Source organism: Arachis duranensis, chromosome 7 (assembly GCF_000817695.3).
Source record: "Arachis duranensis cultivar V14167 chromosome 7, aradu.V14167.gnm2.J7QH, whole genome shotgun sequence".
NCBI classification, from domain to species: Eukaryota; Viridiplantae; Streptophyta; class Magnoliopsida; order Fabales; family Fabaceae; genus Arachis; species Arachis duranensis.
The window spans coordinates 60,190,477-60,213,252 of NC_029778.3; the positions used below are offsets into that span (position 1 = coordinate 60,190,477).

At 34.2% G+C, this 22,776-nt stretch overlaps 1 protein-coding gene across 1 annotated transcript in view; it reads left to right on the plus strand.

Moving 5' to 3' along the window:
- LOC110273598 (L-ascorbate oxidase homolog) overlaps positions 1 to 18,185 on the plus strand; it is a 35,222-nt gene extending 17,037 nt beyond the window's left edge. The window contains exons 2-6 of the mRNA XM_052251605.1: positions 15,828 to 16,023; positions 16,099 to 16,207; positions 17,723 to 17,862; positions 17,926 to 18,004; positions 18,087 to 18,185. Coding sequence (XP_052107565.1) covers positions 15,828 to 16,023; positions 16,099 to 16,207; positions 17,723 to 17,862; positions 17,926 to 18,004; positions 18,087 to 18,185 — 623 coding nt within the window. The remainder of the gene's footprint in view (positions 1 to 15,827; positions 16,024 to 16,098; positions 16,208 to 17,722; positions 17,863 to 17,925; positions 18,005 to 18,086) is intronic.
- The last annotated feature ends 4,591 nt before the right edge of the window (positions 18,186 to 22,776 follow it).

A 22,776-nucleotide genomic window follows, 5' to 3' on the forward strand; every position in this document is an offset into this window, starting at 1 on the left:
AAAGAGTGTTATTGGATTGTGTGAAGAAGAGAGAAGGTGAGTTGAGGTAGGTAGGGATCCTGTGGGATCCACAGATCTTGAGATGATCCTGTTGGGGTCCACAAATCCTGAGGTGTCAAGGATTTATCATCCTTGCACCAATGGGGCATGTAAAATGCCCTCTGCATGCAATCCTGGCGTTCAACGCCAAATTGATGCTTGTTTCTGGCATTCAACACCAATCTGCAGCATGTTTCTGGCGTTAAATGCCAGTTCCATGCTTATTTCTGGCGTTTAACGCCAGCTTTCCTCAGGGTGCAATCCTGGCATTTGAACGCCAGATTGCTACTTGTTTCTGGCGTTCAACGCTAGATTCATGCTCTGTTTTGGCATTGAATGCCAGCCAGATGCTCCTTACTAGAGTTTAAACGCCAGTAAGCTCTTCCTCCAGGGTGTGCTGTTTCTTCTGCTGTTTTTGATTCTGTTTTTAATTTTAGTAATTTTTTATGACTCCACATGATCATAAACCTAATAAAACATAAAAGAACAAGAGAAATATAGATAAATAAAAATTGGGTTGCCTCCCAATAAGCGCTTCTTTAATGTCAATAGCTTGACAGTGAGCTCTCATGGAGCTTCACAGATTATCAAAGCATTGTTGGGACCCTCCAACACCAAACTTAGAGTTTAAATGTGGGGGTTCAACACCAAACTTAGAGTTTGGTTGTGGCCTCCCAACACCAAACTTAGAGTTTGACTGTGGGGGCTTTGTTTGACTCTGTATTGAGAGAAGCTTATCATGCCTCTTTTCTATGTTTACAGAAAGATAGCCTTGGGCCTTAAACACAAGGTAGTCCCCATTCAATTGAAGGACTAATTCTCCTCTGTTAACATCAATCACAGCTCTTGCTGTGGCTAGGAAGGCTCTTCCAAGGATGATACATTCATCCTTCTCCCTCCTAGTGTCTAAGATTATGAAATTACCAGGGATGTAAAGGCCTTTAACCTTCACTAACACATCCTCTACCATTCTATAAGCTTGTCTTATTGACTTGTCTGCCATTTCTGATGAGAATGTGGCAGCTTGTATCTCAAAGATCCCTAGTTTCTCCATTACAGAGAGTGGCATAAGCTTTATACCTGACCCCAAGTCACACAGAGCCTTCTCAAAAGTCATGGCGCCCATGGAACAGGGTATTAAGAATTTACCAGGATCTTGTTTCTTTTGAGGTAAAGTTTGTTGAACCCATGTATCTAGTTTACTAATGAGCAAGGGAGGTGCATCTTTCTAAGTCTCATTACCAAACAACTTGGCATTCAGAGGAAGAATAGTTTTCAGAGCTCATGAATGGAAGAAGGAGATTTAATGGAATCTCTGTGGTTTCTATGTGAGCCTCAGATTCCTCTAGGTCCTCAATAGGGAACTCCTTCTTGTCTGAGAGACGTCCCATGAGGTCTTCCTCATTGGGATTCATGTCCTCCCCTTCCTCTCTAGGTTCAGCCATTTTGATTATGTCAATGGCCTTGCACTCTCTTTTTGGATTCTCTTCAGTATTGCTTGGGAGAGTACTAGGAGGAGTTTCATTGATTTTCTTACTCAGCTGGCCCACTTGTGCCTCCAAATTTCTGATGGATGACCTTGTTTCACTCATGAAACTTAAAGTGGCCTTAGACAGATCAGAGAATATATTTTCTAAGCTAGAGGAGCTCTGCTCAGAATGCTCTGTCTGTTGCTGAGAAGATGATGGAGAAGGCTTGTTATTGCTAAGCCTGTTTCTTCCACCATTATTAAAGCCTTGTTGGGGCTTTTGTTGATCCTTTCATGAGAAGTTTGGATGATTTCTCCATGAAGAATTATAGGTGTTCCCATAGGGTTTACCCATGTAATTCACCTCTGCCATTGCAGGGTTCTCAGGAGCATAGGCTTCTTCTTCAGAAGATGCCTCTTTAGTACTATTGGATGCATTTTTCCATCCATTCAGACTTTGAGAAATCATGTTGACTTGCTGAGTCAACATTTTGTCCTGAACTAATATGGCATTCAGAGCATCAATTTTAAGAACTCCCTTCCTCTGAGGTGTCCCATTACTCACAGAATTTCTCTCAGAAGTGTACATGAATTGGTTATTTACAACCATGTCAATGAGTTCTTGAGCTTCTGCAGACATTTTCTTTAGGTGAATGGATCCACCTGCAGAATGGTCCAGTGACATCTTAGAGAACTCAGATAGACCATAATAGAATATATCCAAAATGGTCCACTCTGAAAGCATGTCAGAAGGACACCTTTTGGTCATCTGCTTGTATATTTCCCAAGCTTCATAAAGGGATTCACCATCTTTTTATTTGAAGGTCTGAACATCCACTCTAAGCTTGCTCAGCTTTTGAGGAGGAAAGAACTTAGCCAAGAAGGCCATGACCAGCTTATCCCAAGAGTCCAACCATGTTCTAGCCCTATCTCTTACAGCAAAAGGGAAAAGCATGAGCCTGTAGACTTCAGGATCTACTCCATTAGTCTTAACAGTCTCACAGATCTGCAAGAATTTAGTTAAAAACTGATAGGGATCTTCTGATGGAAGTCCATGAAACTTGCAGTTCTATTGCATTAGAGCAACTAGTTGAGGTTTCAGCTCAAAATTGTTTGCTCCAATGGCAGGGATTGAGATGCTTCTTCCATCAAACTTGGAAGTGGGTGTAGTATAGTCACCAAGCATCCTCCTTGCATTATTATTTTCGGCTGCCATCTCCTCTTCCTTTTCGAAAGTTTCTGTAAGGTTGTCTATGGATTGTTGTAATTTAGCTTCTCTTAGTTTCCTCTTCAGAGTCCTTTCAGGTTCAGGATCTGCTTCAACAAGAATATTCTTGTCCTTGCTCCTGCTCATATGAAAAAGAAGGGAACAGAAAATAATAATAGGGATCCTCTTTACCACAGTAAAAATATTCCTTTATGTTAGTAGAAGAAGAAAAGAATAGAAGAAGGAAAAGAGGAAAATTTGAACTCAGAGAGGAAGAGGGGGTTCGAATTTTAAGATGAAGAGAAGTGTTAGTAAATGAATAAATAAATAGAAAGAGATGAGAGAGAGAATTTCGAAAATTAATTTTGAAAAAGGGTTAGTGATTTTCGAAAATTAAGAGAAGAATTAAAATTAAAATTAAAATTTGAAACAATTAGTTAATAAAAAAAGAATTTTTTTTAAAAAAAGGAAATGAGTTTTCGAAAATTAGAGAGATAAAATTAGTTAGGTGGTTTTGAAAAAGCTAAGAAACAAACAAAAAGTCAATTAGTTAGTTGAAAAAGATTTGAAAATCAATTTTGAAAAGATAAGAAGTTTAGAAAAGATTTTGAAATTAATTTTGAAAAAGATATAATTTAAAAAAAAGATATTTTGAAAAGATATGATTGAAAAAGATATTTTGGAAACAGATTTGATTTTTTTAAAATTAAAATTGATTACTTGACTAACAAGAAACTAAAAGATATGATTCTAGAATTTAAAGATTGAACCTTTCTTAACAAGAAAGTAACAAACTTCAAATTTTTGAATCAATCACATTAATTGTTAGTAAAGTTTTCGAAAATTTTGAAATAAAGATAAGAAAAGATTTTGAGAAATGTTTTCAAATTTTCGAAAATCTTAAAAGAAAAAAGAAAAATATTTGATTTTTAAAAAGATTTTGAAAAGATAGGATTTTTAAAAATTGAAAATGACTTGACTTATAAGAAATAGTTAAGTTTTAAAATTTTTTGACTAAGTCAACTCAAATTTTCAAAATTTATGAGAGAAATAAGGAAAAGATATTTTTTGATTTTTTGAATTTTTAACGATGAGAGAGAAAAACATAAAAATGACTCACAACATGAAAATTATGAATCAAAACACATGATGCATGCAAGAACACTATGAATGTCAAGATGAACACCAAGAACACTTTGAAGATCAAGATGAACATCAAGAACTTATTTTTGAAAAGTTTTCAAGAAAGGAAAAACTGCAAGACACCAAACTTAGAAATCTTTAATGCTTAGACACTATGAATGCAAAAATGAATATGAGAAACAACAAAAAACACAAAACAAGAAAATATCAAGATAAAAAAAGAAGACTTACCAAGAACAACTTGAAGATCATGAAGAACACCATGCATGAGTTTTCGAAAAATGCACAAATTTTTAAAGACATGCAATTGACATTAAACTTAAAAATTGACACTAGACTCAAACAAGAAACACAATATATTTTTTTATTTTTATGATTTATTAAAAATTTTTTGTATTTTTTTTCGAAAATTATTTTTTAGAAAAACAAAAACAAAGAAAAAAATTTTTGAAAAAAATTTTGAAAACTTTTTGAAAACAAAATAAAGGAAAATTACCTAATCTGAGCAACAAGATGAACCGTCAGTTGTCCAAACTCGAACAATCCCCGGCAATGGCGCCAAAAACTTGATAGGCAAAATTGTGATTTACTCTTTTCATAACTTGAACAATTCTTAGCAATGGATCCAAAAACTTGGTGCACACTACTATGGTTCACTCACATTCTTCACAACTTTGCACAACTAACCAGCAAGAGCACTGGATCGTCCAAGTAATAAACCTTACGTGAGTAAGGGTCGATCCCACGGAGATTGTTGGTATGAAGCAAGCTATGATCATCTTGTAAATCTCAGTTAGGCAGATTATAATGGTTATAAATGATTTTCAAAAATAATAATAAATAAAGCATAAAATAAAGATAGAGATACTTAAGTAAATCATTGGTAGGAATTTCAGATAAGTGTATGGAGATGCTGTGTTACTTCTGAATCTCTGCTTTCCTACTGCTTTTATCCAATCCTTCTTACTCATTTCCATGGCAAGCTATATGTAGGGCATCACTGTTGTCAATGACTACATCCCATCCTCTCAGTGAAAATGGTCCAAATGCTCTGTCACAACACAGCTAATCATCTGTCGGTTCTCGATCATGTCGGAATAGAATCCATTGATTCTTTTACATCTGTCACTACGCCCAACAATCGCGAGTTTGAAGCTCGTCACATTCATTCAATCCCTGAATCTTACTCGGAATACCACAGACAAGGTTTAGACTTTTCAAATTCTCAAGAATGGCCGCCAATCATTCTAGCTTATACCACGAAGATTCTGGTTAAGGAATCCAAGAGATATTCACTCTAGCTTTCGCTTGTAGAACGGAAGTGGTTGTCAGGCACGCATTCATAAGGACGGATGATGATGAGTGTCACGGATCATCACATCTATCAGGTTGAAGTACGAGTAATATCTTAGAATAAGAATAAGCTTGAATTAAATAAAAGATAGTAGTAATTGCATTAAAACTCGAGGTACAGCAGAGCTTCACACCTTAATCTATGGTGTGTAGAAACTCCACCGTTGAAAATACATAAGTGATGGTGGTCTAGGCATGGTCGAATGGCCAGCCCTCAAATGTGATCAAAGATGTAAAATCCCAGATGAAAATACAATAGTAAAAAGTCCTACTTATACTAGACTAGCTACTAGGGTTTATAGAAATAATTCTAAGTGCAGAAATCCACTTCTGGGGCCCACTTTGGTGTGTGCTTGGGTTGAGCTTGAGATTTACACGTGTAGAGGCTTCTCTTGGAGTTAAACGCCAAGTTGTAACGTGTTTTTGGCGTTTAACTCTGGTTTGTGACGTGTTTCTGACGTTTTACTCCAGAATATAGCATGGAACTGGCATTGAACGCCAATTTGCGTTGTCTAAACTCGAACAAAGTATAGATTATTATATATTTCTGGAAAGCTCTGGATGTCTACTTTCCAAAGCCATTGAAAGCGCACCATTTGGAGTTTTGAAGCTCCATAAAATTCATTTCGAGTGCAGGGAGGTCAGAATCCAACAGCATCAGCAGTCCTTTTTCAGCCTGAATCAGATTTTTGCTCAGGTCCCTCAATTTCAGCCAGAAATTATCTAAAATCACAGAAAAACACACAAACTCATAGTAAAGTTCAGAAATGTGAATTTTGCGTAAAAACTAATAAAAACATTCCTAAAAGTAGGTAGATCCTACTAAAAACTACCTAAAAACAATGCCAAAAATCGTATAAATTATACGCTCATCAACACAGAACCAAGCATTTCAATTTCTTGAAAATAGCCAAATAGCATAAATCACACAATTGGCTAATACTTAGAAGATTGTATTTCAACCCATCAACTCAAATTACAACATCAATGAAAGTTGAGAAATTCTTACCAACCTTACCTATGGTCACAATTTTTCATTTACCATTGTCACCGAAAGTCACAAAGCTTCTATTGAATTTATCAAGCTTGATGAAGAAAGTGGACTTTTCGGTTATGTACCTAGAACATCCCCTATTCAAGTATCACATGGCTTTCTTCTTCTTGGATGCTAAGCAAAACTGCACAAATCTTTTAGGTATCCAAACTAATTTGGATCCTTTGAAGTTAATCCTTCTTGGTTTTCCAAGTGCATCACAAACAATCATTACATACCCTAAACCTGATTTTTCAAACAAAGTTCTTTGATTAGCAAGTAATTTGTCTAAGTTACTTGAGTTATGTGCAAACTTTGCTAAATCATGATTCAAACTTTTGATCATTTAATCTTTCGAGTTTCAGCAATAGTTTTTTTTTAGAGAGATCAATAATGTGCTTTCCGTTGAACATTTTAATTTCAGAAAAAATATATTTTCTTTAATAAAATCAAAAGCACATTTGGTTTCCTTTACCCTTTTCTTTCAAAAACTCATTTTCAGCATTCAAAACTTTATTTTCAGATTTACATTTGTTGTATTTATTCAGCAATATTTCAGAAAGGTGAGATAGATCATCAATAGTCACATGCAAATCATCAAGAGATAAGTCATAGAAATTTACCTCTTCTTGTTGAGATTCATCAGTTATGAAACAGATTTGTGTTCTATCTTCGGAGTCTTCTTCCTTATCTGAGTTAATCTTGAGATCCTCCTAAGAAGCCATAAGTCCTTTTCTTTTGGTTTCTTTGAGTTGCCACCTCTGCTTCTTCCTTTGAGTTTCATCATCATTCTAAGTTTCCTAGCAAAACATACAAACTCGTAATCTTATAAACAATCACTGGATTCATCATCTAATGATTTAGTGCAAGATTTAAGAGCCACTCTCCCCTCTCCTTTATTTTTTTTTGTATCATCATTTTTTTATATGCTAGTAACTTTTCTCTCAACTCATTACAGGTTATTTCACTTTCCACTCTCTTGTCAAGCTTCTCAAGATTTTCCTCACTAGCATCTGTTCGGAATGAGTAATCCCCATAGCATCCAAGCTATTAATGATGATAAAGAATCATGTCATTAATTGATTCTCCTTCCTCATAGAGGACATCTCATACTCTCTGCTCAGCATGTCACTTTTGATTTTTTTTGTGATGCCCTCAGGTGTGACTTGAAACTTTATTCCAGATTTTCTTTGCTGTTTTACATCTTGAATCCTTCTAGTATTCCTTGAAGTTGATTACACAGTTCAGCATGTTGACAACATTACGATTTAGTTTTCCTTTTCTTTTATCATCTTCATTCAATTCTGCTTCGGCTTTAAGAGAGACAATACCACCAGCGCCATCCTTTGTAGGGACTTGAGGATCATTTATGATTATCTTCCACATGCTGTAATCTACTGACTGAGAAAAGATCTTCATTCTCTCTTTTCAGTAGTTGAATTTTTTTTAAAGAATGAAGATATGTTATTGGACTGTCCTTCTGTCAGAATATAAGCCACCATGTTTGAATCCATGTAGTTCGCCATCAGGATCTTTTCCTCCAAGCTGTGAAACTTGATCTCTTTGAGACCAAGCTCTGATACCAATTGATGGTTATCAGTGGCTAAGAGAAGGGGGTTGAATCTTAGCCATCTTTCTCTAAATGTTACTTTCTGGTTTTTTAGAATAGCTTCAGGATATATTTCTGCTTTTTGTCTCATGACTAGCCAATAGACATTTTTTTTGTCTCGTAACTGGTTAGGAGATATTTTTCAATTTTGTCTCCCACGAACAGAAACAGTAAAGGAGTAGAAGAGAAAGAGAGAATCAAACCCAGAAGTATCCTGGTTCAGCTGCTTAGTGCAATGCAGCCTACATCCAGTCTCCATCACAACTGTGACAGAATTTCACTATAATCAAACTGATTACAGACACCAATTCTCCCTAGGAACTACCTGATGAGCGGATAATTTATACGCTTTTTGGCATTGTTTTTAGGTAGTTTTTAGTAAGTTCAAGCTACTTTTAGGGATGTTTTCATTAGTTTTTATGTTAAATTCACATTTCTGGACTTTACTATGAGTTTGTGTGTTTTTCTGTAATTTCAGGTAATTTCTGGCTGAAATTGAGGGACTTGAGCAAAACTCTGAGAAGGAGGCTGACAAAGGACTGCTGATGCTGTTGGAATCTGACCTCCCTGCACTCGAAATGGATTTTCTGGAGCTATAGTACTCCAAATGGCGCGCTCTCAACAGCGTTGGAAAGTAGACATCCAGAGCTTTCCAGCAATATATAATAGTTCATACTTTATTTGGGAATTGACGACGTAAAGTGGTGCTCAACGCCAAGTACATGCTGCTGTTTGGAGTCAAACGCCAGAAACACGTCACGACCCGGAGTTGAACGCCAGAAACACGCTATAACTTGGTGTTTAACTCCAAGAAAAGCCTCAGCTCGTGGATAGATCAAGCTCAGCCCAAGCATACACCAAGTGGGCCCCGGAAGTGGATTTATGCATCAATTACTTACTCATGTAAACCCTAGTAGCTAGTCTAGTATAAATAGGATAATTTACTATTGTATTGGACATCTTTTGATCACTTTAGATCTTAGGATCATCTTGGGACGATTAGTTCTCAGATCATGGGGGTTGGCCATTCGGCCATGCCTGAACCTTTTACTTATGTATTTTCAACGGTGGAGTTTCTGCACACCATAGATTAAGGGTGTGGAGCTCTGCTGTACCTCAAGTATTAATGCAATTCCATTTTCTTTTATTCAAATCTCTCTTATTCTTATTCCAAGATATTCATTCGTACCCAAGAACATGATGAATATAATGATGAAAGTGACCCTCATTATCATTCTCACTTAGATGATCCATGACACTCATCATCATTCTCACCTATGAACGCGCGTGACTGACAACCACTTCCGTTCTACCTTAGGCCAGGCACATATCTCTTAGATTCCCCAACAGAATCTTCGTGGTATAAGCTAGATAGATGGCGGCATTCATGGGAATCCGGAAAGTCTAACCTTGTCTGTGGTATTCCGAGTAGCAGATGATTAGCCGTGCTGTGACAGAGCATAGGACCATTTTCACTGAGAGGATGGGATGTAGCCATTGACAACGGTGATGCCCTACATACAGCTTGCCATGGAAAGGAGTAAGAAGGATTGGATGAATGTAATAAGAAAATAGAGATTCAAGAGGAGCACAGCATCTCTATACGCCTATCTAAAATTCCCACTATTGATTTACATAAGTATTTCGATCCTATTTTATTTTCTGTTTATTATTTATTTTCGAACTTATCATAAACCATTTAATCTGCCTAACTGAGATTTACAAGGTAACCATAGCTTGCTTCATACCAACAATCTCTGTGGGATCGACCCTTACTCACGTAAGGTATTACTTGGAGGACCCAGTACACTTGCTGGTTAAGTTGAACAGAGTTGTGACAACACATAGTTGTAAACCATGGTATTGGCATCATGTTTTTGGCACCATTTCCAGGAAAAGAAAAAGCAATGAATTTTACAAAATGCAATAACATATGAATCATAATTTCGTCCACCACTACCCTTCCTATCTGGGACAAGTCCAGAATCTATCCCCAACCCTGAACTTGACTTGGTCACCTACCAAACTTTCAACTGCTAAGTGCTATCCCAACTTGCAAGGGGATCCCCTCAGGATCATGACAACAAAACAGAAATACATACAAATAATTTCTGAGATAATAATGGCTTTTTCTTTAACTCTCTGCCTTTTTTCACTCATTGGCTTTTTCTTACAAATCTCACATTTTGCCTTTTACCAATGAAACACAGACAGACTCACTGAGAAAAAGAAATATTCAATGAAAGCCATGAAGAAGAAGAATAAACAGCTCCAAGAGCTATGGAAACCCAAACAAGTGCTCTCACTCCTTGTCTCAAGCCTTGGCCGTTCACCCTTATTTATAGAAGGGGAAGCTTCCAAGGTTGAAACGGTTGAACTGAGCCAATCTTCTTCTTCTTCAATATCAAAACCGGTTTGGACAGAGAGAGAAGAGAGAAAACCGAATGCTAAAACCAACATGCAATTACCTCTGTGTCATCCCTTCTCATCAAGCTTCATCAATCCGGGCCTTCCATCTTGACTTGCTCCCCAAGAAGGATTCCTGGCCCTTGATGAGTCCTTGATGCTTAACAGCTCCTCCTGCTCTTATCTTCTGCCTCTTCCTCCACGTAGCTACAGTAGCTACCTCCTGTGGTAGTTGATCAAAAGTAGAGACGAGCCATGCTTCCAAGGAATTTTCTTCCTTTGACCGAGTTGGATCTTCTCCATTTTCAGGTATGGAGAGTTTGAGACCTCCTCACCACTTCTTACCATAAGTGACAAAGATCTCAGCCATACCCTACTGTGGATTTCTTTTTCTTTTGCTAAGGCCATCATCACCTTAGCCTCTTGCTTGTTCATAGCTTCTATTTCTTGTAGCTCTCTTCTGATAACTTGCATATCCTCCTTTCCTGATGATATGACCAAAAGCAAAGAAAGAAAAGAGAGAGAAGAGTGAAATGCTTTTACTAGTAGTAAAGAAGGTAATTAAAATGAATTAATAAACCACTTCTCTTTTTCCAAGCCTAGTAATGTGTGAAACATTAAAGGCCATCAAATCAATTTGACCTTTCTCTTTCCTATTTTCAAGGCATGCAATTAAGCCAAGTTAATTTAAATTTGAATTCCATCAGAGATGTGAGTGATAATTGTGGAAAACATGCATTCAATTTGTTTAAAATTTGAATTTCACCAAAGTGAATTGATAACCAAAACATGCTTCAACAAAATTGGGCCCCTTTGTTTTTGTGATTAACGTATGGCATCCTTGGACCACTTTCTTCGTCATTTGTTTTATCAAAATGGATCTGAGGTTTGGGCTTTTCTTGATTTCAAAATTCAGCCACTTTGTATTTGAATTAATTTGCTAAAATAATATTTTGACCAAAGTGGGCTGCTCTACTATTTTTGGCCCAATCAACATAAAAATAATTCAGCCGTAATGATTAAAACATTTTGTACCAAAGGCTTAATATTTTTTCAACCTATTGGGCTTATCTCAATCTCAAAATTCAGTCACTTGATCTATTTAATTTGCACGAGACTAAATTAATTCATTAATCAAAGTGGGCTTGATTAGCTTTTTGGCCTATTGTAAAAAATTATTTTGCTTCCTGCACACTTGAATAAAAATCATCAAACAAACTATTGAAAATTATTTAAACACTTAAACATATTTAATAATGTTTGTTCATCACTTTTAATTTAAGTTTTCCAAACTCAACAGAGTATTGAAACAATGAAACAAGTTTGTTATTTTTAGTGTTTGTTTGGATCTTACTGTTAATAAAAGAGATTTTAAAATAGATAAGGTATACTTTTTATTTTTTAAATTTATTAAAAATTTTAAAAATATTCTTAAGTTTTATTTTACTTTAATTTTGTCTAAAAAAATTTTAATTTACATCAAATATACTCCAAATAGCTAATTTTTAAAATATTTAGAACCAATTTAACAACAATTTTATAGAAATTAAACAACCTTTAACACAAGCAAAATAGACATAATTATCATACATTATTAGTTTATTACTTGATTGATTTTAAAATTTTTGAAAATTTAGTTGTTTGGGATATATTTGATGTAAGTCAAAAACTTCATAAATAAAATTAAAACAAAATAAAATTTAGGAATATTTTTAAAATTTTTAACAAATTTCAAAGACAAAAATTATACTATATCCTTTTTAAATTTTACCAAGATCAATTATTTAAAAAATTTATTTTTTGGAGAAACTCATCCAAATCTGCAACACCAAATTTAGTTTTACAAACGATAAAATAATCAGAATTAATATACAAGGCAGTGAAAATCAGTGATGGTTCTCTCAATTGGTTGAATAAAAATCATGTTGCATATTAGGTTTTCTAATATTAGTGTTACGAATACGGAATACACAAGACTCAAACCATAAAACCAATGTACTAGAAAATCAAGAGAGTCTTGAAAGTAGTTTTAGTGGTTAGTTTTCTGTTATTACAGTCTTGAAGTCCTGGTTCACACTTGGCTCTAATATATATGAGATCAACTTGTGTGTAAAGATTTCAGGCTCTTAATGTACAATTATAGAAACAATTCAATACAATTTCTCTCATTTACATCTTCTCTGCTCTCTACATTCCTTGTTTGCATTGCTTCTCTGTTCTTGAATAACTTCTTGCAGATTAAGAAACTTCACATAGTATCATGAGATTATTGTGTATTCAACTTGCTAAACAACCTCCTCAGTTTGCAATAAATGCTGATTGAGCTTCAGACATAATTTCCAATACCTACATAAATTGGAATATCTAGGACTATAATTTTAGCTCACTACAGGAAAAATGTTAATTACCGTTGGATTTACCATTGAATTTTTTATTAGCATTAATGGATGTTTCTTTCAGAAATCGAATGGTACATTGTAAATTAGCCCACAAAATTTGGGAGAAATTACAAGGCTATTTTGTTTCTGCTACTAAGATCAAGTCCAAGCAATTCAAGACTCAGCTTAAGAAATCAAACAAGTGAATCTTTCTGCCTCAGAATATGTGGCAAAAATAAAAATATCTGCTGTTGGTGCTCCCATCACCACTAATGATGACATAGAAGCTTTGTGTGATGAACTCACAGAAAAATATGATCCTTTTATTACTACTGTTGATGACAGAGTCATCAGAGGGAGTAATTCACAGGAAGTTAATCAATTAATAGCAAATCTTAATTCTTGTTTGCTTTGAAAGACTTAGGCACATTGCATTATTTTCTTAGTTTAGATATTCCTAAGCTCTCTGATTCTGAATTACATGTTTCTCAACAAAAGTATGTCAAAGATCTTCTTAACAGGGCTGGCATGTTGCATTTAAAGATGCTACTCTCTATAGTAGGTGGCCTCCATATGCTACTTTGATTCATCCGGAGATTGCCTTTTGGGTGAACCGTGTGAGCCAATTCATGCATAAACAACTTCAAAAGAATTTTGAGATACTTATCAGATGCAATATCACACGGTCTTTACTTAACTAAAAATCCTAATTTTAGAATTCTTGCTTTTGTAGATTTTGATTGGACTACTGACGTTGATGATCAACAATCAACAAGTGGCAACGCCTGTTCATAGGCTCCAATTATGTGATTTGGTCAAATAAAAAGCAAGTAGTTTCAGTTAAAAGATCATCCGCAGAAGCTGAATTTTGTTGCTTGAACAGATGCATCAGTACACATTGTTTGGCTTGAGAACCTTCTAAAAGAGTTGTGCATTCCATCTACAATTCCTCTAACATTGTTTTGTGACAACCTCAATGCACTGTTATTAGCTGCAAATCCATTATTACACAGTAGAAGCAAACATTTTAATTAACAAAATGTGATCAGTTTGTGTGTAAAGGTTTAAGGCTCTCAATGTACAATTACATAAACACTTCAATACAATTTCTCTCAATCACATCTTCTCTGCATTACTTCTTTGTTTTTGAATAACTTGCAGATCAAGAAACTTCATAGTTATATAAAAACAAAACTAAATAATAAACATCAAACCCTTTTTCGTTTTTAATTAACAACGAAATTCAAACTTCATCAATCGATATTATTATTCATCCCGTCATCCCGAAGGGAAAAAAAAAGTTTCAGGTCCTCATGATGCAAGCTGGCATACAAATTATGATACCTATTAATATTATTAATTATATCTAACTAGAATTATGTGGCAACTATTAAACTAGCTAGCACATTAAGCCCATAGTCCAGCATTACAATATCTAAGATCTTTTGTCACTTTATAAGATACACGGCTGCGTCAGTTTTCATTCAATTAAACATTTTGCATTATTCAAATGAAAAATGATTTGTGAAATTATAAAATTAAATATAAATCTTAATTTAAAAAAATTATTTAAGCTCTATCTTATAATAACGAATAAGAGAGGAGAAATGCTAGACAAATAAATTATTTTTTAATCAAATTTAACCAAATATTTTTCTTTTTCTTATATGTCTCTTTCTTTCTCCTCAATTAAATTTTATTATGTTAATAAAATATTAAACCAACTTGATCGCAATAATAATAATAATAATAATAATAATAAAATCACGCGGTCCCAACACAACTCGTGTTGTGGATGGTTGCTAACATGCATGTGTTTTTAGCACAAAACACGCTACCCGCAACTCTAATAAGTAATAACCGAGGCTTCCGGGCACAAGGTACTTATAGTTTACATCAATTTTATACTGGTAGGCTTGTTGACTTGTTCAAGAAAGTTAAACTGTCTACCTTCTGCTTTGGAAGGGATCGGATGGACCTTAACCTGCTTGTGTTGTTTTATTTGCTGGCGTTTACTACACAAATTTCTCGAGTCTGAATATGGTTCTTCAATCTTCTATATATGTTGCCGTTATTGTTTTTGATACTGTGGGACCATATACATGCCAGTATCTCACTTTGGTTTTCCCTTGCTTTGAGTTTTACCACTTGAAGCTCTTATTTGTGTCTATTTTGAACTGCGGATTGTGCTTATAGAGAGTTTGCAATGTGTTTTTTTTTTTTATAATGGCAAAAACATAAAGACATTCACTACAACAAAACAACATTTTTGCAACGATTTTTTTTAATGCAGGGTGACAGTTTTAGCTATCATTAAATATTTTTGCCACGATTAAAAAAGAAGTAATAAATTTGAGCGTCACCAGCTGATATAGTGACGATTTTGAACCACCATTGATAAGAAGTGTTGCTAAATTATTTATGACGATTTTTGAAATATAAAACTGTCACTAATTTAGAAACGCTTGTCAAAATATTTTTTGTGTTGTATTTCGCGACGTTTTAAAAGTGTCATTAAATTACTAAATCTAATGGCTGTTTTTTTCTAATATTTCGTGATTGTTTTAACCCGTCACGAATTTTTTAGTAACGATTTGAAATCGTAACTAAATTATTAGTTTTTACAACTTTTAGGTATATTTAATAGCTGTTTAAACCGCTCGCAATATTTTTAGTGATAGTTTCTCAATTTGAAACCATCAATAAGTCACTAATTTTTGTGACTACTTTTTCTGTATTCAGTGACTATTTTGAACTGTCATAATCTCACCAACATCAAAGTTGAATTCTACAAAAATAGCATTGTATTTCAAAAAATAGCAACAATGTATTTCAAAGTTGAATTCTACAAGTTGTACATAGGCATAGTCCATAACATGTAAATTTAAAAACTCCTAACTTAATCCAAACATGAAAATTTAACAATTCAATCATAAAATTCCTTTAATTGTTGGATGGCCTATGTTGTTGAAGTTCATGACTAGTAGAATAAAATGGTCTTATCTATGCCGGTGATTCAAAATCTGCAACCTAAAATTAAAAATATAAAAATATTTTTGTGAATATTTTAGAATGATATTTAACAAATCAACAAATGTTAAAAGACTGTGATTACAAATTACAATCATATATAGCTAACAACAAGAGATATTATCAAGGCTTCCACTAATGAGACTATTTATATGTATAAGCAAATAAAAAGGATTACTATATAGTTGTCTCCACAAGATTCACCGGAAGGGTACTCATCACCACTGCAATTCTTCACTATAGCGACTTAAATGCGCATCTATCTACTACTCTTTTTCTAGGGCCTACTCTAGATATTGCTTCTTCTCTTTATCAAACCAAAACTATACACTACAACAGAGAATGTGCATATTACATGTTACATGGTATTAGAATTTAGCAACTAAAACAAGTTCTGAAGTAGTTTAAATGAAATTAGTTGGAATCTGACAGCAAGTGGACCAAGGCCAAACCCACAAAGATTATACCCCTACAAACTAATCAAACCAATAAGAACCATAATTCTGGCAAAGTATGCTCATTTCATAAATGGAAAACAGAGGTATGTAATAAACTACTATTTTACTGTTTATTTTGTATTGAATTGAGTGGATTTTATCAACTATTTTCACACTTATCCATATAAATTGCATGTTTTTAAGTTTTCTTACTAATTTTGTGCTATGATTGAAAACATGCTTCTTTGGCATTAAATTTGCTAATTTTAATCTTCTCTTATTACCATTCGATACCGTGATATGTGCGTTAACTGATTTTAGGTTTTCTAGGACAGGAATGGCTTAGAGGATGAAAATGAAGCATGCAAAAGTGGAAGGAACACAAGAAATTGAAGTTTTGAGAAGCTAGCCTTGACGCGCACGCGTGGACGATGCATACGCATGACCGGTGTAGCAGGCAAGCGACGCATACGCGTGGATGACGTGTACATGTGACTAGGAATTCGTTCAACAATACGTACGCGTGGCTGACGTATACGCGTGACGAGCGTCACGTGCCTCAATTACGAGAAAACGCTGGGGCAATTTTTGGATTGCTTTTGACAACGTTTTAGGCCCAAAAATACAGATTAGAGGCTGCAGAGTGAAGCTGGAAGGGGAAGGAATCAATCACTTTTCATTCATTCACAATTTTTAGGTTTAGATGTAGGTTTCTAGAGAGAGATTCTAGGTTTTAGGGTTTTTAGTTTTATTTCTTCTACAATTCAGATTTCCATCTTGCTTTAATTTAGTTTATTTTCTACATTCCATTATTCTAGCATCTTATTTTATCTTCTCTTGTTGATTTCTTTATTTTCCTAATTTAGTTTATGAACTCTTCATGTTAGATTCAATTTCCTTTTAATGCAATTTGAGGTATTTCATGTTTATTGCTTCTTTCTTCATTTGTTATTATTGACTCCTTGCAATTGTTGGTCTTAGATTTTACATTATCTTATTACTTTTCTATGCTTTAATTTTGCGCCTTCCAAGTATTTGATAAAATGTTTGGGTGGATTTTAATTTAGATTTTTATGTTCTTGACTTGGATTGATTATTTAGAGACTCTTGAGTTATCAAAAGTATTTTGTTGATTGGTGATTGAAGATTGCCGGTTAGCTTGAACTTCACCAAAGCTAGTCTTTCACTATGAGTTGACTAGGAGTTGTGAACTCAAGTTGATTGTATGCACTTGACCTTCCTCCATTGGTTAGAGGTTAACTATGTAAAGGTAATTCACATATACCATCACAATTGACGATGATAAAGAGGATAGGACTTCTAATTCTCTTTCCTTGCTAAGAACTTTCTTAGTTATTAGTTTATTTTCTTGCCATTTTTATTTTCTTGTCTCTTAATTCAAAAACCCAAAAAAATATTTTTCTATAACCAATAGTAAGTACACTTCCCTGCAATTTTTTGAGAGACGACTTGAGATTTAAATACTTTTGTTAATTTTATTAGGTTTGTATTTGTTACAAACAATTTAAACGTTAATTGAGGTTTAATTGTCGGTTAAGAACAATACTTGCAACACGATATTTTTGTGAAAATCTTTACCGACATTTTTTCTCCGTCAGTATACTGTGAACGGTATGTCATATGTTGCACCAAATACACCACTGAAGCTAGCTGACTACTTCAACATCACTGGAGTTTTCTCTGTTGGGACCATCCCTACCAGCCCTTTAAAGGACACCAATAATGCCTACTTCCAAACGTCTGTGATGGGGCCAGTTTCCATGATTTTGTGTATATACATTTATGTGAAATTATATAATAGGTTCAGTAGTGGAAGGTGGACACCTCAAAGTATAGCACATTACAATCTAAGAGATGCTGTATGTAGATGCACCACTCAGGTAAAAAATAATAACCATGCATGCATAGTCTTATATAATTGTAATAATAGTAATGAATATATGGATTTAGTGAACCTATTAGGTGTACCCCAAGTCATGGACAGAAATATACGTGGCACTAGACAATGTGGGAATGTGGAACCTAAGGTCTGAGAATTGGAGAATTGGGTATATCAAGTGATCGTACATCTCACCCTTGGTCACCTTTTTTCTAAAATTGCACTTCAAACAAGGGCACACAGTTGCTTCAGCTGAACTATTTTTAAAGACGAAATCAATAAACCTCCTAATCCTTTACTCATACTCTATTGAGTTTCATGGCTTTATGATCCATGACTTATTCATTGTACAAATATAAGAATCTTCCTTCAAATTTAAAACAAGAGTATATCCTTAATTCTATCTACAATGTAATAAATACTATACTATCAAAAGTACAATGCAATAAAAATATAGAAAAACTGCATATAATATAACTATGTGCAGTAGTAAAAATAAAAATGAAGGAAAAACTAACTAAATGTCACAAGGAAGCTCCACCTTTACGAAAATACTTGTTCGAATCTTCTCCCTACTTTCACAAAATACATTACACTAATTGTTTAAGAAAAGAAAAATATAAGTTTAAGAAAGTCTAAAATAGTTCACTATTGCCATTTATTTATCTCCATAGCAACAAGATTTCATAATTAAAACATAAAATTGATCACGAACAATAAAAAGAACATGTACTCTCTGTTTAAGACAATACTTTATTTTACTTTAATCTAATGGAGTGAGAAAAACCAAAAAAGGAGTCATCACTGGCACTATTCAAGTTCTATCGAGGAAAAAATAGAACAACAATTGGGAGAAAAGTAAGCACATCGGATAAAGAAAATTTGATGTTTATTTAGAAATAACCAATGAACTAAAACAACAGAGACCTTAAAAATTACAATTGGTATGTAATGTGATGAGTACTGTGAAAATTTAATTTAAAAAACCTTTGGCACGCTTAATCATGTTCTTCTATATTGGTGCTTTGACACGAGACTTGTGGAAACCCTTCCGATTACAATGAATAGCTTAGTTAATCGGTTCCTTTGTCGTTCTGTCAAATGTTGTGGTCCGTATCTTACTTACGAAACCGACTTTCTTTGCGTAACTCACATAAAATTTCTGAGCCAGTTGCAAATGCTCAAACCACATCCCAATTCTTGGTATTTCATCTTCACCAAGGCAATTATGATCTGGTAACTGCGTATCAGTTCAAAACAAACATCACTCAATGCACACAATGATTAATAGTCAATTCAAACACGCGGTTCATGAAAAAACAACAATAAACTACAATTCAAACCTCATGACCAAGATCCGTCTCATCACTTCCAAACTTAGTAATGTTTGTAACTTCCATGGCCTATAATCGAATATACACGCACAAACCCACACAAACAAATTAATTAGATACCGTCCCATGAAATAAATATCAACTAAAGAAAACTCCACTCATCAACCAAAAGAGTTCAAACCAAATACAAAACAAGAGACCTTCAATTGTATTAAAGACTCCAGTAATAAACAATCATTCTAAAAATTTTGCCTTTTATTACTCCTACATATTCCAATAAAATCAACATATTTTTCTAATTGAAAAAGAAATACCGGGTGTTAGATAAAAAAAATAATTAACTTTTTTAATCCTTACATAGTAATTGTTATGTCTCTCAATTTCCATAATCCAACATATTCACAAACAGGTAGTAAGTCTAAGCAACAGTATATCCAAATAAGTCTAATTGTGCAATGCATCCTCACGATTAAAAAATTTAGAAATTAAAACTCTAATTAGTTTTAAACGACGTAAAAAATATATGAGATGATTCGTTAACACATCTAAAGTCTTCATACATATATTTATACTATCAATTTACTACCATAATAGATTTAGATGCATCGAGAATTAATATCTTGAATCTAATTAAACGGTTGAAATAAAATAGAATACTCCACTTGCACTAAGAATAACCATCTAATTTATATGAAATAAGCATCCATTATCACTGCATCAACCTTCATTGCTTATCTTGTTAGATTGTTCATCCTCCACATCGCACGGATTGAGAAGATTGTCAATTAAATGCGTAAAATTGTCGTCGGTGAACGAAGATGAGACATGACAAAGCGGTTCAACTAAATTGGACTCCATTTACATAGAAGTGAGGGGTGATGTATGTATGAAATGGCAGCCACGAATGTCCCCTGTATTTGGATAGATTTGTCCCAGATGAAGAGGTTGCGACGGTGGACACAGTGGACTGCAGGGGGCCTACACAGTCGGCGCGTTGGTGTGCTGTGCAAAGGACAACTTGTACGCGAAGGGGGACCTGCTTGAACATTGGTGTAGAGGTAGGCGGCATTGGTTGTGGCTAGGCGACGGTGGCCGGTGTTCTTGGCGGTGACGAACCAGTGAGAGGGGGAGATAATCGGTGGTTGGGTTGCATAATGCACTTCACAAATGCAGCAAGGGGGCCTGCTCGGACGTTGGCGTAGAGGTAGGTGGCATCGGCTAGCGTTTTGGGCGGCAACGGACTGGCAAGAGTGGGAGATACTCGGTGCTGAGTTACAGAACGCAATTCACAAATGCAGCAGGGTGGTTAGAAGTGATCATGGGTGTAACTGAACCATTTGCAAATCCTTATTTTTTTAAATTCAAAATTTGAAATGATTAGAAATTAAGTAATCATCTGATTAAATATTTTAATTTTAATTTTCCTTTTTAATTCTATTGTTCACATTATTCACTAATCTTATTGCCTATACTTTTCCTTTCGAAAAATCACAAATTTTGACCCTATCAATGTTACTATCGTTGATCATAACAGTCTCCAGTTAGATTTGCCCATTAGTTACTAATGTCTGTTGCTAAGGTGGAATGTTAAGTTGCACGCGGTTAAGTGCTATGTGCAGTGATAGGAATAGATCAATCTATCATTGTATACGCAGAGAAGACAACGTCGTTGTTGTTTTAGGAAAATTCAAAATGTTGCGTGTTAGGTTACGAGCGCCATTCCTTCTTCATCTAAAAACCTTGAACTAGAATAGAACCCTACTTTATTCGTCTTCTAAATTCATTATTTGTATAATGATGCCTAGTGCATGTGGGAAGCTCATCAACATCAACCCACCACCGAGGGAGTCATTGTAAGCATGTCCCAATGTTACATGTGTATGCATGACACTGGACAATTTTCTGCCGTATTGGTTGATCAGTTGTTGGCAAGGGGGCCTTTGCACCTTAGACTAGGGATGTTAGTTGGCCTTTGATGTCACTCTATGTGTCTAGTTGGTGGGTACACAAGGTTGTTTTTTGAAGTTTTAGCTAGCTTTGGAAAGCTTTTTTTGAGAGGGTTCCCACAAAAGGTGTCAAGTTCAAGTGGTTACTTGGTCGGCCGGTGATAGTTTTTACAAAAGACTATGACGTCATAAGTCAAAAGAATTTAAAAGTAAAATATGTGTAATGTGAAAGTGTATAGGGTATAAAATTATACTCTTTCTTTTTTGTCAAGTAGATTAGACAACCTCCAATTCTAGGTACCCTAAATGAATTGGACAACCTCCAATCTTAGGTACACAACATACATATACACTTCTCACACATTTACCAAATTTTCTCTTTGATTGCAATCTCTAGGATTTGAACCTGAAACCTTTGAGGTAGGGAGGAAAAGATATGACATATGAGTTAAGACTCATTCGTAAATCATACTTGAATGTACTTAAGGCTCCTCTATTTATATCAATTTTCTCTTAAAGAAGGTGGCAAATAAATCCATTTATTTAATCTCATTTGTTTTCCTAAGTTTTTGGAAAGTTTAGCTAAGATGAGATGAGTTTAAAATATATATATAAAAAAATAATATAGTTCAAACTTAAAAAGTTAATTAAAGTTGGAAAAAAATTCTAAATGATTTTTGATAATTATCCCGAAAGATAACGAAGTTTTCAACAAAAAAAATCTTTTAGACTTTTGATCTTTATTTATGTGAGACTGGTTAGTCCATTCGTCAATATTTTTTCTTTGGGTTAATGAAACAAACTTATATAAGACGTTAAATTATTGATTTATCCGTTAAATGCCAATTAGGACTTACAAATTTTTTTGTTGTGGGTCTCTATCATTTGAAAATAATTGTCAGAGCCGTTTAAGACTTTTCTCAATTTTTTGTTATCTTTTTCATATATATTAGCTAAATTTATCGTATAAAACTAAGAAACATTAATAATTTTTTAATTTTTTTTACTTATAGAAATTGAATAGAAGATATTTTTATAATCTTTTCGCTGTTGCTTGAAACAGTTGTCACTACAAGAAAATCACTAATTCAACTACTCTTGAAAAGTGTAGTTAAAAATAAAAAATGATGTTTTTGACTAAGGCTACGCTTTTTTAGTTTTTGGAGACAGTTTAGTGGGGAATACCTATTTAGTCGTTGCCTATTCTCAAAGGCTACGCTTTTCTGTATCAAAAACTACTCTTTTGGCGTTCAAGTATTGGGTGCACATTTCAAGTGATGCGATTCATGATCAAAGATTACGCTTTTCAACTTCCATGCTTATCAGAATTTTAAAGAATAGGCTCCAATTATTTGCTACTATATAACCTTAAAAAGGTAGCAATATTTTATACCTATAACTACTCTATATAAACGTAGCCTTAAATTCTTTACTTTTGTTTTTATTTTGTGTACATATAAAGTATTCTAATTTTTTTTTTAAAACTTAATATT